The 17,094-nt window shown below is 53.0% G+C and overlaps 1 protein-coding gene across 3 annotated transcripts in view; it reads right to left on the reverse strand.

Moving 5' to 3' along the window:
* Positions 1 to 17,094, reverse strand: part of SCHIP1 (schwannomin interacting protein 1) — a 145,993-nt gene that overhangs the window by 102,228 nt on the left and 26,671 nt on the right. For 2 of the 3 annotated variants that reach the window (XM_070583013.1, XM_070583011.1), the window contains one exon: positions 12,924 to 13,631. In XM_070583013.1, the coding sequence (XP_070439114.1) occupies positions 12,924 to 13,613 (690 nt within the window). In that variant the 5' untranslated portion in view covers positions 13,614 to 13,631. Of the gene's footprint in view, positions 1 to 12,923; positions 13,632 to 13,832; positions 14,132 to 17,094 lie in introns of those variants that run through there. The other variant, XM_070583012.1, reaches the window with a different exon arrangement.

The following is a 17,094-nucleotide window of genomic DNA, read 5'->3' on the forward strand; positions in this document are numbered from 1 at the left end:
TTCGCATTCAGCAGCTCCCAGTGTGGATGGGCAGAGGAGAGGACTTCCCTTCACCTCAGCTCCTGCGATCCAGCAGTCCTCCTCTGACGGTCCTCCTCTGACACCATCCTCACAAGTCGGGGGGGCGGGGGCTTCTCCATGCTCCTGGAGCTGCCCGCATGGCACTGGGGACGGAGTGCTCACCTGGCTGGCATCAGAACATCTGACTTTCTGCCCTCAGTGCCATCAGCATCTGGCATTTCAACGTCCCTGCCCCATCCTGGGCTGGTGTGCCTAAAGCTTCAGATGAGTCACAAATAGCTCATTAGGAAAAAGGCTGAGACCTGTTTTAACATATTCCCAGCCCACAGCATCCAGCAAACCTAATCAGAAAACCCCACAAATATGCCAACTCCTTTAAACCCAAATATTCAAGAAGTTCCTGAAGCCTGAGAAGTCTAACATTAATTCACTACTGCATCCAAAGAGCTGCTTCCCACGAGTTTCCTACAAGGCTCCCTTCCCCACAGAACCCCAATTCTCTGGGTGCAAAGGAATGGCATTTCAAGCACTGTGCCTATTATTAAACTCTCTGCAGCACAAAAAACTTTTTAAAATTTACTAGAGGAAAATTGCAAAGTGATTTTATTGTTTAAAAGACAGCTTTTACGAGTGGCGGAGGCACGTTCCATAAACGAGGTACAGACTCCAACGCCTGCGGCGTGTCTGCTAGGAAACAGTGATTTTGGTCAGGCGTCTCCTGGCCGATTTCCACACCCTTCCACGCCCCGCCCCCCCCCCCCCCCAGCAGCTCGCGCCGGGCCCGCGCGCCCCTCCCACCAGGTGTCCACGCAGCGCGCTCCCCCAGGGGCCTCTGCAGGTGGCCGCGCCAGAGGCTCCGAGGCTCCTGGACCTCGGATATTAAGTGAGCGAGGGAGCTGCTGCATGGCCGTCTCCCTCACCCGGTCGCTATGCTGTCGGCGCAGAGCACAGCCCTGCCGGCGCCCTCGTGTCCAGCACAGCGCAGGGCTGAGTCAACGACTGTCCAGCGAGCAAGCACATGAATGGGCAAAAAACATCACCGGAGGCAGTGGGCTGGGCAGCAGCTTGAGCCCCCTCTGCTCCACCCTATCCAACCCTGTCCCTCCTCCTGGTCCTTTCAGTCACTGTCCCTTTTGCTAGACATACTGCCACGGGGGAAGCCACTGCTGAACGTGGTCCCAGGACTTCTGGGGTAAAGCCCTCCGACGCCCACCAGACGGCAAGGGCCCCTGAGGCATGCCCCATCCCGTCGGGGCTGCTGGGGGCCTCAGGACCCACGGGCCCATCCTGCACAGGAAACGACTGACGAGGAGCAGCTACCTCGGGGCCGCTGGCCGAGGGCAGGAGGGCACCGACGTACCCCTGCGCCTCCGCTCCCCCGGGCTGGACCGCCCTTCAGGCCGACGGGCGGGGTGCGGTGTGACGGAGCCGCCAGGGACTGGGACGGGCGGACCGATCACTAGGGGAACGCGCGGGGATGGGCAGGGGGCCTGAAAAGCAAAGAAACAAGGCCGCACGCTTGTGTTCGAGTGAACTTTTAATTAATTCATTAAAGTTCCTGCTTATGAAAAGTTCTGAAGCAGCAGCACGAGGTTACGTATAAGCAGATGTATACCCAGAAATTAGAGACAGCCGCGGCCGGAGCCATTAGCAAGACAAGCCGTTACTGGGGGACGAAGGTCAGAGGGGCTAATGCCGAATGTGTGGCGTCCAGCTGAAGGCGGGAGCGCTGGCCGGAGTCAGAGCCCGCACCGCGGAGCCGCGCGCCCCGTCCCGGGGGCACTGGGCCCAGCGGACGACGGGCGGCCAGCGGACGGGCAGGGGTGGAGGGGCAGGGGCGGAGGGGCAGGGGTGGCCAGCCGAGGGGCAGGGGCGGCCGAGGACGGGCAGGGGCGGTGAAGGACGGGCAGGGGCAGCGAAGGACCGGCAGGGGCGGAGGGGCAGGGGCGGCCGAGGACGGGCAGGGGCGGTGAAGGACGGGCAGGGGCGGCCAGTGGAGGGGCAGGGGTGGACAGCCGAGGGGCAGGGGCAGCCGCGGCCGGGCAGCGGCGGCCACGGCCGGGCAGCGCCACGCGAGCGCCTGCGCGTCCCCATCCTCCGCCCAATGTGCGGCGCGCCTTCCCACGGGGTTACTGACTCAATAAAACGATGGAGACAAAAGGACGGCACGTTTTAAGGAAATTCTTGGCAGACATCATTTTGTGGATTGTGCTTTGTGGAAAAGCTTCACGTAAGCAATTTTAAAATATAGCTCTTGCTCCAAAATGAATTCAGAAAGTCTACCCTTTAAAAGCTCAGAGACTTGCTACACTTAGACTATATAAAAGTGGTTTCTACAAAATAAGGAATGTTTAGAAGGCAATCTTTAACTCAGATTAAGAACATGACATTTATACCACAACACTAGCTGTTTTTACCCCCAACCATAAGGAGGCTACTACCACTATTCTGGGCCACGTCTGCCTGCTTCCAGAGCTGGCCCATAACCACTTCCTCATACAAAGTCTGAGCTGCGTCAGGAGGACACATCTGGACTGGCATCAGAGGGCACTGGGGTGACACCCGCGACTGCAGCTAAAAGCTGACATCTTAGCTCAGTGTTTGAATCTTGGTAGTGACACCACCCTATGTGGTCCAGTTAACTTTGAGCCTTTCCAAGGCCACCGTTGGTACCCTTAGTTCTGGACAGTGACCCCATAAATGGGTATGAGGGGTCACAGGAGCAGGGGAGTAGAGTGAGGGTGTGTGACAAGACGCCCTGGGCAGATGAGCTGTGAGGTCTCTGAAGGATGTCAAAGCGGCACGTTTGGTGTATGGCACCTTGACAATCTCCTTCGATTTGTGTGGTTATTTCCTCACCTGTAAACTGAAGGAGGCTGGGCCAGATGAGCTCTAGGGTCCATTCCACCTTTGATATTCAAGGATTCTGTGAAAGACTCAAAAACCTCTAAAGACTTCTATCTAGTGATATTGGGCCTAAAACTGTCATGTGTGAACTTGAGTCACAAGTCAAGAGACTGCCTGCTGTTGTCAGTTAGGGTTTCTGATTTGAAAGCAATAAAACCAACACCAGGGCTTAAACTCACAGCATCAACAGGAGATGGACACAAGCAGCAACTGGAAACATGAGAAACCAAGCGAGGCAGGAAGGATGAGGAAACGGCAGCCACACGGTGTCCTTCATGGGAAGGGTTCAGGTGCAGCATCACAGCAAGGCGTCCGACGGCTCCTGGCAGCCCTGGGGCGCGCCCTCTGGAGTCAGTCCCAGGGGAGCTCTTCCACCGGCACAGAGCCGGGGGGGGGGGGGGGGGGGGGGGGGGCAGGACCTGGGGCTGAGGTTCCCAGAACGTGAGTCAGCCACTTGCAATTACCCTCCCACCAAAATCACACCCACAGGGAAGAGGCAATTCCCTAAAGGAAGCTGGCTCTCAGGAAGGGTAACGCGTGCTGGGCACAAACCCATGAACACCCAGCACAGGAGGAAGAACCCAAGAATACAGAGGTCTGTGATGCCCACATGTCCGGTCCTCGAGCACAGCATCCAGTGAATTTCAAGAGTACACAAATTGAAGCAGCTATCCAAAATATTTTGGTCTAGACAACACTCGGTTTTCAATCTGATTATATGGGTTTTGCTGAAAGAAATGTTTAGTTAGTAGTATCATAATCCACAATACATTGAACACGTAATTAGTAAAAGAATCCTGGGAAACGTAACAAACCTTAAGAGGAAATCACCGACCCTGTCAACCAAACCAGGCCATCCAAAGGCAGAGAATGAAGACCCAGGAAACCCTCTTACGAGCATTCACTGAGGCACGGGGACATCCTTCTGTTGCTGACAAAACCACGCCTGGTGCCCACTGGTAGTTTAGTTTGGAAAATTTGGTCAGTCAGTCAGTCAGCAAATATTGAACATTCTGATATGCCAAATTCCTTTCCTTTTCCATTTCTGCAAGAGTCTCAACCTCTTTCCTCATCATTCCCAACCTGTGAAATCTCCCAAATGCATTCATGACTTAGCTCTCATTTTACATCTTGAGTGGCATTTGTTCCCTTGTCACTTACACCTCCCTTTAGTCAACTGTAACTTACTCCCTTCTTCTGGAACTTTCATACCACACACTCACAGAGCCTTCACAATTCCACCCAGTAAGAAGGAAATTCCCAAGGCCAAAAGCTGCTCTCTGGTTAACAAAAAAACAAACGAAAGATTTATTTCCATATCGGCGAGCCAAATAGCATTCCAAAGGACAGTGACAACTCGCAGCCGCCCACAGCCCACATGAAAGCAGACGAGGGGCGAGGATGCATTTATGTCTCCACTCTGAGCCCCTCACTGCCGCCCTCCTGACTGGAGGAGCGGTACCCCCCGGGCCTGGGCGTGGGTTTCTCTCTCCGCCTGCCCCGCTCCTGCCCCTTCCTACAGGCCCCTTTCCCACAGCGGCCGCTGAAGGGTCCCCAGGGGAGGGACTGAGGGAAAGCACCCTGGTCTGCAAAGTGCCTTTACACAGCAGACACGAGGGCAGGATTCTGCTCAGGATGCATGTTCACTTGGGGTGATTCTGTGGGAAGTAAGGGAGATCATGGGGGGACCTCATTCTCTCCTCTCTCCTCAAACCACCGCGACAAAGATGTATTATTTATTACCTTTGTTGAACAGTTTTAATACAACCTTTTAATTTTAAAAGTCAATGTAAATTCAAATTAAGCCTGTAGTTTAGATAATAATATTGTGCCAGTGTTCATTTCTTAATTTTGACAAATGTCCCACAGTTATAAGGATGCTCTGTGACCATTTACTAGTAAAAGAGAGTTCTAATTTGGCTTCCCGTGCACTCGAATTTCTGTAGAGGTCTCACTCAAGTGTTAGGACAAGCACAACAATTGTATATTTGCTTTGTTGAGCATTTTCGTACGAAACACAGGAAAAATAAATCTCATGTTTAAATCACTATACCACAGTAGAGCAGATGTTCAGAAAGTTTCAAAATTACTGCTGCCTAAAGCTGTTCTACAGCGAGATCTTACTTTAAGGGCTGTCAGCGTCAGACCGTAGGCATTGCGGGCTGGATAACAACTCTAACAGGACAGCGCTGGCTACATAATTTAAGTTCAAAAACAAAATCCCCGTTGTCCTCTCTCTTACTCCTTACAGAACCAATTCTAGAGGGGAAAGAAAAAGGACACAGCACTTGAGATGTCACTGCTCATAATAAAATGTCAGACCAGATCGAAATGGACCAAAAATTATGTGAGACTGCACAAAGAAAAAAAGTGCAATTTTCATAAGTGTCATAATTTTAGCTACTGGTGCCATGAGGAGAAAACCAGAAAGCTGAGTTGGTTTTGAAACTATTTGAAAACGTGTTATTTTTATAGGAGCAGAGATTAGCCTTCAGTTCTTTTCTAAGAAGACACTGTGCCAGGTCCCCAGAAGTCCAGGCCCTTCTTACTTGGGAAACACGTTTAACACTATTATGTTGCTGGACTTGACATTAAAAATGCTCTGGCATTTCATAACACAGCAGCTTCTCTGGTTCTGTTTTTATTTTTTAATTCTCTAACCTCAAATCTAAATTTACAACACTGCTGGAGATCTTAGGAATTATGAAGAAATTACCTCACTCCCTTTAAACTTTTTTAGACAGCAAAATTCTTTCCATACATGGCAAACCAAGAAGGACGCAGAATCACGTTACGTCGGTTTAGTAGCTGCCATGACTATCCTGTTTTGTTCCAGGCATGCCCACAATCGATTTGTGAGCAAGCAGACCCTGGCCACAGCTAGCTGGCCAGGGAGAGTGCCTGTCTTCAGTCTCCACCACCAAGTGGTCCATGAGGGGGCCTGGCTAGGAGCCCTGCCACAGGTGCCCAGTACTAGGTGAGCCCCTTTCTTCTGGCCTTTGAATTGGTTCTTACACAGACAGGCAACCTGCATGGGAGTGAAGGGGGAGACAGGGGCAGGCTGAGGACCGCAGCAGGGGGAGCCCTGAGGAGGAAGGAACGCGCACGCACTACGGAGGGAACAGGACTGGCTTAGCTGCTGTGCCCACGGAGGTGCTCACAGACAACGGCTGCCTAGAGGCCTGGCCGTGAGGCTGGTGATGGTGCTCTGTTCTCTGCCCTTCCCCAAGCACCCCGAAAACAAGCCCCATCCACCGGGCAGTGGCCCCTCACCTGGAAAAGCCCAACCCACACACTTTCTTGACAGAAACTTTTCGTAATATTTTGTAAAATACAAAACAACAATTCCATGAATAACTAACGCTTATTTCTCCACAGAAGAGTTCTAAAGGATCAATCATCTCTGTTAGGACACAGGCAATAAACCCTCTTGATGTGATGAATTTGCAGAAATCAGCTGCTGACTAATGCACTGCTTCTTGTCATCCATGAAAACCCAAGCTTTCCTTGGTATACCATGCTAACATCCAGGGAAGGGAGATTCACAATCACTTTCATGAACCATAAATACTAAGGAGAACTTTGAGAAATGGAAGGAGAAACAGTAAAAAGATGAACAAGATATTGCTGACGATGGATATATCAAAAAAGGTGATTCAATAACAAATACATATAAAATATTTGGGTGGAGTTGCAGGGGTATCAGTAAAATATACAGATACAAGTGGCAATTATTAGGAAATCTGATATACAAAACTAGACTAAAGAAAACTGGTAACTCTTTGCTTCCAGTAAGCTTTGCTTTAATAAACCTCACAGCAGGTAGACATAACCAAAAAATATCTTCCAAGTACGTTTAACCCCATCGACCTGGCGCTGATGCAACCCTAGCTGAGCTCATTCCCATCGCCGGGGCACATCCTGGCCTACGCCACCACCTTTTGAATTATACACGCTCCATGAAGAAAACGCCATGAAGGTAGGAAAAATGTGAATAACCTAGAATGACACAAATATTGAAAAATAGCTCAGGTGGAGAGAATAAAACAGGTTAAGTATACGCATGAATGAAAAACAGAGAAAGACAAGTGAAAAGACTGGGGATAGAACATGCCTGACATAACTCTTTAACAAATATATAAGGAAAATAAAATTATGCACAAAAGTAAAGTAGTAGCCAAAACCAAAACGCCACCACAACCAAGAGCATGAGAAACAAGGAGGGTTCTCACAGGTCTGACGAGACCTGGCGGGTGGAGGACAGTGATCGCCAGAAGTGTCCTGGACCCGACAAGAACCAGTGAGGGCGCAGCTCTGCCTGTTTCACGGGAACGCAAAAACCCAAACGCATCCCCCTCTCCTGCCGCCCACGTCCTACTCCTGTCCTCACCGCGCTGCTGAGGCCTGATGTCCTAACGGAGACTATGTCTGGGCTACCTTTCTTTCTAATCTTTTCTTGGCATTAAAAGTGGGACTTGCGAGGCAGGTGACTTGAGGCTGGGTCAGGCTGGGCTGAGAAAGTCGGGTGAAGACATTTAATCTCCACAGACCTATCTCCCCCTTTGAAAATGGTAAGGATTTGATGAGATGACCTCTCAGATCCTTCCTACCTTTTAAAATCCTGTTACTTTTCTATTAAAAATCCCCAATTTCATAATTGACACTTGAATTTCTACAGAAGTTGTGTGCAAAATAACCTCTCAGTCACTCACAGTATAAAGTGTCATCTGTCCGAACAGCTCAAGGAGCAGAAAGCAGCTAAAGAGAAGCATTTGAAAAGCCTTCTTGTTAAAATACTTAGGACGGAATTTCAAAAGTAGGAAAACAAAACCGTCCATGTCTTTAGGTGCAGAGGTCCGGGAGTAAAATACTTCTATTTTAAAATGCAAATGTAATGTCACAGATAAGCCTTTAAGAAAGGACCTGGAATTACTATTGTCAGCACTAACAAGAAAGTTCACAGTGTAGCAGCTTTGGGTAAATTTAAAAACTTAACAGAAAGAGTGGGACAAAACAATGTCACCAACCAGATAACAAGCACTCATCAAATACCTATTTCTCAGGCAGTGCCTGAGCCTATATTATGTATGTGTTTGAGAGGGGCGGAGGCATTTAAAATGCCTGGGTAGAAAACAGACATACCCAGGAAAAGATAATTGAGAATACAAGACAATGTCACTGAGAGAGGCTGCAGCAAGAGTCAGAACCTGACAGGTCTGGTCTGAGTTCTGCCAGGGGAGACATCAGGCAGGTCCCCGACCCTTGCTGGGCCTCAGTCTTCTCATCTCTAAACTGAGAATAATAACTGCCTTGTCCAATTGTCAGGCATCATGAAGATCAAATGTGATAACGAACATGAAGACACTCAGAACTTGAAAGCCTTTAAACCTAAGCATGAGGAAGCGGCACATAGTGGAGTAGGAAGTTCAGAAGGGAGGCTGTGCGGGGCCGAGCCGAGCGGGTACAGCTTCCCTAGGAGGTGGGCCCTGAATCAGGGCGGGCCTGGAGAAGCAGGTGCTGGGCGGTTTCGTGGACATAGCATCTGGACCTGCTACTGAGCAAAGGGCTCCCACTGGGTCTTCCCGAGTGAGAGTGACCCGCCAGGCAAGGATCTGGAACTGAAAGTGTGGGCGGAGCAGAGAGGGAGGGAGGAAGGTACCATGATAATGAGGGTGAGATGTTCAAAGAGCCCAACGAATGTCTGATGAGGATATCTGCATCTGTTTTCCAGATATGCACCCTGAAGATTTTCCTTAGGATGCTTTAAAGGAGCACGATGTGCAAACCAATTGCTAGGCAAAGATCTCGTTTAATCAAACTACGACGTTTTCAAAAGACTGTTCCACCAGAGGGTGAACCGTCTGATGGTAACTTACATGCACACACAGCCTCAGAACTTGTGGTTTACCTGCAGTCTAATTTTTTTAAACCCAACCATACTTCTTTCAGGTCTTGAGTACATACTAATAGGTAGAGCAGCCCTTGCCGTTGTTAAAAATCAGCATAAACTAGAAAAGCAGGCAATGACGGCACTAAACATTTCAAGGTCAAAGGCTCAAGCACAGAATCCATCCAGCCCTGGTAATTTCTGGTTATGGTTAAGAAAAAAAGATTTTCAGTGTCACGTAGTCTTCTCTAACTCACAGGAATGAGCGATAACTGCATACCACACAGAGCACGCTCCCCTCTGTGTCCTGGGCTGCAGACCATGTAGCCACACTGGCTCTAACTCTGACATCAAAGGCACCAATGCCCAAGACTGGCCTTTCCTTCTCAACTGTGTGTGATCCTGGAGCGCTCCCACAAGGGAGGCGACCAGGACGGAACTGCGAGGAACACCTGTATACCAGACCAGTGGGGGGCCGGCCACCTGGAGGGGGCACTTCTGGGAGCAGATCTGGCTGTTGGGTTGAACCTCTCCCCATCACCACAGATGTCAGACGTTGGTGGCAGGCACACTGAGCCACTGGTGATAAGGCAGTGGGACAGAGGAACCTGCACCAAGGCTCCACATCAAGGTGCAAGGTGGGCTGGGATGCAGGTTGCCACGGGGCAGCAGCTCTGAGAAGACGGCAGGAAGTCAGGTTACCAGAGTGACCTTCAGGACTCCTCGGTCCTCCAGGCCCTGCACCAATGGCGGTTCCTAGCAGCATCCAAACTCATGCCCTCCACTGGCACGAAGGGACAGATGGGCTGCTTAAACCTTTCACAAAGAAAAGGTCAGCCCTAGGTTTTCAATCCCATCCTAATGTTGTGTGTTTTTAAATTTGCCTCTAAATCTTCCCTGGTTATGGACGGCTGACGGTCAACCCATTCTGAGCCCTCAGTCCTTCCCTGAGTGCATCGCTGCAGGAGAAGAGAGGCGCAACGGACAGGGAGCCGGGAAGCCTGAAGTCTGCCACAGTTTTACTCAGCAGAACTCAACGTCATTCCATTCGAACCAAACCAAACCCTGTCTGTGGGAAGAGGCTTGTCAGCACGGGGATCTGGATCATTTCCCAGGTGACTTCTGTCCTTCATGCTAAGGAAGTATAAGAGAGCACCAGCCATCGGGAGGCCCTTTATGCTATTTCAGGGACGTGGGAGCTCTTTCCTTTCCTTTTATTTCAAGTTATCTTAAGCATTAAAAGGAGGAAAAAACCTAGTCTGGTGTTAGAAGAAAGGACAAAACCCCTTTTGTAGGTTTCTTGCTGGCACCTTAGGCAAATCACTTCACCTCTCTGGGCCTCAGTTTCCTCAACTGTAAAATGAGAGAGGTGGCTTAGGTCTGGGTGTGTGGGCCTTAGAAACCATTCATTGGTTATCTGAGACCCTACTACCTGCCAGGCACTGTCGCAGGCTCTAAGACAGCAAGCCTTCCACAGTCCAATTAGATTCCAGAGAAACTGAAAGTGGAGGAGGACCCAACAAGACACAGTCAGGCAGTGACAAGCACTGAAAATACACACGGAGGGCCTGGGCAGGGGTGGAGTGCTGACTTCACTCTAAGGAGTGTGTCAGGGACGGCCTCTCTGAGGAGGCGAGAGTTGAGGAGAGTGGAATGACGAGAAGGAGGCAGCCCCTTCATTCCAAGCATAGTAACAGCATGGACAAAGCCCTGAAGTAGGAATAAGATTTGGTTCTCTTCCCAGACCCTCTTTTTCATTTTAGACCCCCCCTCCCAGTAATATGCATTAATTCCATTTAAATGTATTTACACATAACTTTTTAAAGAGTAGCAAAAATATTTGATCTGAACTACTCCTTCAAGACAGCCTTTCTCTTCTACACAACTCCTTTGTTATTCTGTCCTCACGGTTATAAATTCTCCCACATATTCCAGGCAAGAGTGAGCAGGATGTAATGCAGTGTTTTCCAAACTTTTATGACAGTCACTCACAGTGAGAAAGAAATCTTACATTGTGACCTAGTGCATACATAAAAACGAAACACAAGTTTAGAAAGCCAAGTTTATTGCAACTATCTGCAAGGCACTGTACTACATTCAACTTTTTTTAACGCCAATGTGATTTCATGGGTAACTTATAGTTTGAAAAACAGTATTCTAAACCAACATTGGCTACGAGTTCTGTTCAAAGAGGAACCAAAACATGGAAAACTTCAATATGAAACAGTCTCAAAGGCCACCTTCCTCTCTCCCTTTTTTCTGTCCACATTCCTGCCTTGAAGCAGTGGGACCCAATTCCTCTGTGTGGCTGATGGAGGAGATGCCCAGAGGAGACATCTTCAGGGGGGCTGGGCGGGGAAAGGAAGCCAACGCACACGGTTCACGAGGCGAGGAGACACCTTTGGTTTCAAAGATGGCCCAGGAAGGAGAGGGTCACAAAGTCTTCACCATAACAAGAAGAGAAGGGGGTGTGTGTTGGGGGGCTGCCAGATTTCAGGTTCCTACAGGGTGTCAGCCTGCCCCCTCCTCCCTCACTGGAACGCCAGTCCCACGTGGCAGATGTACAACCGCAACTCGTGCAGCGCACCTCGCAGCAGCTCACACAGAGCAGACGGGCGCTCAACAGCACTGTTAGGAACTTCTCCATAATGGAGCTCGTTGTCACCGTCAGACCCTAACTTTGCTAGTATATCCAATTGTTACATTTTCCTGGGATGTATAAATGCCATACAATAGTAAACGAAACTCGTTTATCTTCAAGTCACTGTTTAAGCAGGGAACTCAATCTGCTATTTTTCTCAAGTACTCAGTGGGAAAAGGATGTTGTCTACTGGAAGGTACCAGAGACAGTGCAATGGAAAGAGGCCCTGTCCGCTAGCGGCCAAGGTAAACAGCTGGGATTAACACGAGTGTGTTAATTTAACAGGTGGTTTCTCAAGGGGCACTAACCAGTGGGCTCTGTCAGCCAAGGGCTCGCTGTGACAGAAACGGTGCCAACTTCTCTGTGAAATGCACCTACCGTCCTGGCCCCAGAAGTCAGAAGTGCATGCACCCAATTTCCAGTAGCCACCGGGCCCTGGAGCCGAAAAATTACCCCTGCAAGCAAGCATTTCACACACGGCCACACGGACAGAGAGCAGCTGGTCCAGACTGTGCCCTTCAGCCCCATTTACGGACATCATTAATGATTTCAGATTACAACTGTTGCTTCATCTCAAAACAGTGATAAACAGGCGAGCTCCCTTCTTGATACCTTTAATTCTTTATCTGCTCTCCTCACAGGAGCAAAAGAGATGTTGAGACAAGCGAGAGCCTGCCAGAGCTGCTCGTCACAGACGCGGCCTCCTTCCTTCCCTCTCTTTTCCGCCCCAGCACCCTCCCTCCGGACTTCCCGAGATGAGGCAGTAGCCTCCGGTAAGGAACTGAAGTGGCTCCTCATCATAATAAGGAGGGACTCGCCACAGAGGGAGAGTCAGGCGACAGAGGCGAGAACCCCTCCCCCACCCCAGCAGGTCAATTCACCCCGTTCCCCCGGGGCAACAACAGGTAGAAAGTCTTAGGGGAGGGCGGTCAACCCACTCAAATTAAGCAGCATCCGCGTAAAAGCGAGATGGAGCAAACCCTGCTGCCAAACCGGAGGTGTGGGCGGGCGAGCGCTGCCTGTGCACAGGGACAGCCTATATACGGGCGAGACATCAGTGGCAACGAAGGGAGACCCACCACGGCTGACAAAGCCACAACCATGACGACTTGAAATATCACCCGCAGGCACTGCCTTCAGTGCCAAAATCTCGGATTTATTTTCAGGCAAGTGACTCACAACCTCGCCTCCATCAGTAATTCCATTAAAATGAGACGCCGGTTCCACTCACCCGACTTTCCACTGCCTTCTGGCGGCCCCCCCGCCCATCCTGCAAACCCAGACAGCTCCCAGACTGAGCAATCTTACGCCAGGGGAGCAGGAGACAGACAGGCTCTCCGGCCCGGCCCGGCCCCTGGGGGAGGATGAAGGGGGTCGCAGGCGGGCGCGCGGGGAAAGCGCGTGTGGGCTGCGCGCGGGGTGTGTACGTGTGTGTGCGCGCGTGGGCACGCACCCCGGCCAACTTACGGAGGTGGAGTTGGTCCTTGCCTGGCCCTGGTTCCGCACCTCCTGCTCCCGGAACTGCAGTCCAGCCAGATGCTTCTCTATCGCCTCCCAGTCCATAGGAGGCACCGGGGGCTCCTCTGGGACGCACGTCCCGCCGTCCGTGGGCTGGAGGCAGAGGCCCCCCGCTGCCGGGCCTGGGCCGCCGCGCCGGCCCCCTGCCGGCTGGGGCTTCTGGGTCGCCCGGCGGGGGCCCCGGGAACTGCTCGGCCGGCCGGCCACCACCACGTTGCCATTGTGCCTGAGGTCCTGGGGGTCGTGCGGGTGGAGGTTGCCGTTGGGCACCGGGGGTGGCATGGCGGCGGTGGCGCTCCTGCCCCCGCCGCCGCCGCCGCCGCTGCAGGTCCTGGCGCTCACGTCCCCCGGCTCCCGGGCCGGACAGCGGTCATCCCGGTACCCTCGCCGGTCAGGGTCGTCGCCGTCGTCCTCCTCCTCCTCTTCGTCCTCCTCCGGCGCCCACTCATCAATCACCTTCTTCTGGTAGACCGGGAAGGGCTCCTCATAGTCCTCCAGGGCAGACACCAAGTCCAGGCTGCCCCCCGGCGACGACGAGGATTTGCACTCGGAGCAAGGGGTCACTTTGGTGGAGTTGGACTGCGAACTGGCGCGGCTACTGCTGCTGCTGCTGCTGCCGGCGTCACTGCCTAGATCCATCCCATCCTCTCGGTAATCCTGGGGGAGGAGGCAAAGAGAGTGAGCCGCCGGGCAGACCTGTCCGGCGCCCGCCCCCCGCGAACGCCCCGGCCGGGGCCCCGCGCCCGCCTGGCCCGGGATGCGCCCCCAGGAGGCCTGGGAGCGGAGCCGGCACCAGCCTGGGCTGCCCTTAGCCCGCCGCCCTCCCCTACCACACCAGACTGCCCCCCGGGAACTAACCCTCAAATTAGCAAGGGGGGGGCCAGCCACCAGCGCGCACACTTTCCAGACGCGGGGCCCCGGGGCGCGCGTGGACTTTGTTTTAACCATTTTGCGCCGGGCGCGCCCCTGCACCCCGCCCCAAGGATTCTCCGGGAACCAGACACTTTCCCGGAGAATTCTAATTCTCTGGGGGCGGGGACCGACGGGAGGGTGGGCGGCTACTAATTTCGCCCCTCGCTCGCGGCGCCGAGACCACCCCCCGCCCGCCCGCCCGCCCCCGGCGGCGGGAGCCGGCTCGCGGGCGTGCCGAGCCTGACTTCCTGAGGCCCCGCCGCGGCTCGCAGGGCTCGCTGCGCCCCCGCCCGCCCCTCCGCCGCCCGCCGGAAGGCTCTCGGCTCCGCCGGGCGGGTGCCCCGCCGGCCCGGGGGAGGAGGGCGCGCCCGCCCGGCGGAGCTGGTCCCGCCACCGAGCATGCCCAGAGGCTGCCGGGCGCGGCGCCGTCCGCTCGCCCCGGCCCCGCGGCTGCGGGCTGAGGGGGGATCTCGGCGGAGGCCCGGGCGGAGGCCTGAGGGAGGGGGCGCGGCCGCCCGCGCGCAGAGCCGGCCCGGCGGCAGGGGCGGCGCCCCGGGCAGGGGGTGGCTTCCCCGCGAAGCTCGCATTTCCTGGGCGCGCCCCAAGCCCTCTCCGCGGGCTCGTCCCCGCCGCGCCTCCCCGCACCGCCAGCGCGGCTCGGCGCCCCCTAACGCCCGCAGAAGTCCCCGAGTGACCGGGGAGGAGCCCCCCCGCGCACAGACACAAGCCCACGTGGGGGCCTGCGTGACGCCCGCTCCGTGGTCGTGCACTGTCGCCGCTGCCGCCGCCCCACCCCCGGCTCCGGTCGCCTGGCCGGGTCCCCTCCAAGTTCAGGCTGGGGGTGGAACCTGTTGCTGGAGCTCACGTTTCTCCCCTCCTGGCTGCTCGCCGAGGACGACCTCGAAGAGTCGTGGGGAATGGAGGGTCAGCGTGCGGTGGGACTGATACCTGGCCTGGTGGTGGAGAATCTGTTCTAAACGTTTGGACAAGGCTCCACAGTCCCCTTTGGCCAGCTCTAATCCAGGAGGCGTTAAAAGAAGGGAAGAGGTGGATATCGGGTGCCATGGTCCTGGCACATTCGCTGGCTTTGCTTCCGTTAAATTTTTCAGGAAACTGAGTCAAAGAAACCTATGCTGGGTTTTTCAAAACACACTGGCTGCCTGAGTTTGGCAGCTCATCGTATTAGGAACAAGGTTCCATGAAATAAAAGAAACCAACACTTATAAGGTGTAGATGGGTCACAGAGCACCGTTTTTATGTTTGTTTTTTGGTGAGGAAGATTGGCCTTGAGCTAATAGCTGTTGCCAATCTTTCTCTTGTTTCTTTTTTTTTATTGAGGAAGCTTGTCCCTGAGCTAACATTCGTGCCACTCTTCTGTTTTGTATGTGGGATGCCACCAGAGCCTGGCTTGATGAGCGGTGTGTAGGTGGGCACCCCCACATGCGAAGGGGCCACCAAAGCAGAGCACAGGAACCTAACCACTCCCCACCTACTTGGTCCCACAGATCACCTTTTAAGGATTAAGAATTTCCTGTGAGCGAACCATGCTGACCTGTAAGAACTGGGAAACTAGGAAATGCCCTCTTCTCTGGTGATTACAAACAACAGCATTTAAAACTTAAATGTTCTCGCACGCACACAAAAGACCAGTCTGTGAGGTGATGGATGTGCTAACTCACGGGGGACTCCTTTCACAATGTATATGTGTATCACATCATCACGTTGTACACTTTAAGTGTCTTACAATTTTATATGTCAGTTATAACTCAACAAAGCTGGAAAATTAAAAAAAAGAAAAGCAACATTTAATTTTACAACAGATTGGGGAAAACCAGTTTTTCTGAACTTGTAGATCAGGACCTGCTACCAATTATTCCCAGTGGATCCCAGCCTGGACCGCCGCCACTCTGGCCTGGCACCCTTGGAATGCTTGGAATTCTTGAGTAGGGAGTGGCCGCCAGGCTGACATTTCTTCTAGGTCCCAATCGGGGCTTGGCGCAAAGACCCTTTGTTTAAGTGATTTCAGGCAAGTACAACTCTCTCTCTCCTCGGTGGCCCGAGCTGGGGAAGAGAAGCTAATCTTGTGCCTCCTCTGAAGCGGCATCTTACGAATGGCAGGAACAGGGGCCTGAGCAGGCCTGTTTACAGCTCTTCTGTAAAACAGTGCTGATTATAACCTAAAATGTCGTTTACAGGAACATCTGTAAGCAGCCTGCCTTGTGTTCCAAGTATGGTTTGATTTCGAGGTTGCTGAGAAGCCCTGGGTCAGCTAGCTGCCCCTCTGAGGTGGAGGTGGCCTGTGAACCGTCAGAGATGTGGGTAGGAAGCACTGTGTGCTGGGAGCTAGAGAGCTGCTTTCCAGGTCACCATGAGACATGGCCTAGGGCCCAGAAGGCCCCCTGCTCTGCAGGACGCAGGCAGACCGGCGAGCAGCTGCGCTGGGCACAGGGAATGGCGGTCTCCGGACAGTATTTAAACGTTAGGTCCTCCTTCCTCAGCCTCCCAACGCGACTCCCTCCTGGGCCCGGCTCATCCCCTGCTGCCCAGATGGTCTGTGTTCAGGGAATGCAAAATACGGCCTTAGAAAAACATGCGGCAAGGCAAATCCACTGCCAAAAATGCAGGGCATTTCAAAGCCAAATGGAAACATCTTTGAATTATGTGTCCTTGTAAATTATTTTGTGACCAGATATTCTGGATCAGATGGGAAAGTACCAGGTTGCCTTTGTCTTTTCTCTTCACGCAAGGTGCCTGGCTAGCCCAGTTTCCATCCTGTCTCCAGCTTTCCATCTCCTGCCAAGAACCGTCCCACTCTGGAACAGGAAGCTCTGCCAACTCCTAGGCCGGCGACAGTCTACAGACACATCCAGCAGGAGAGAGATATGATCTGCAAAATGATGGAAAGCTCCTGTCTTCCTGTTTACAGGACGGTGGCTCCAACTTAGAGGCTTGGGCCCGACAGACTTAGATTTGTGCCCTGCAACCTTTGTAAATTAGACATCAGAGATGTGAGGCGAGTGGCTGTCATCCCAGGCCAACACCTTCCCCCGTCCATCACCAAGTCCTGTCCCTCTTGAATGTCCACTGTTCCCACCCAGTCTGGACTGCCGCGTCCTGAGGCTGCTCAACAGTCTCCTGCTCTCTCTGCCATTCTCCACATGCAACCAGGGCGTCTAAGTGCAAATCTGAGGAAGTCTCCTGCTCTCTC

This window comes from Equus przewalskii, chromosome 18, assembly GCF_037783145.1.
Source record: "Equus przewalskii isolate Varuska chromosome 18, EquPr2, whole genome shotgun sequence".
In the NCBI taxonomy this organism is placed as follows: domain Eukaryota; kingdom Metazoa; phylum Chordata; class Mammalia; order Perissodactyla; family Equidae; genus Equus; species Equus przewalskii.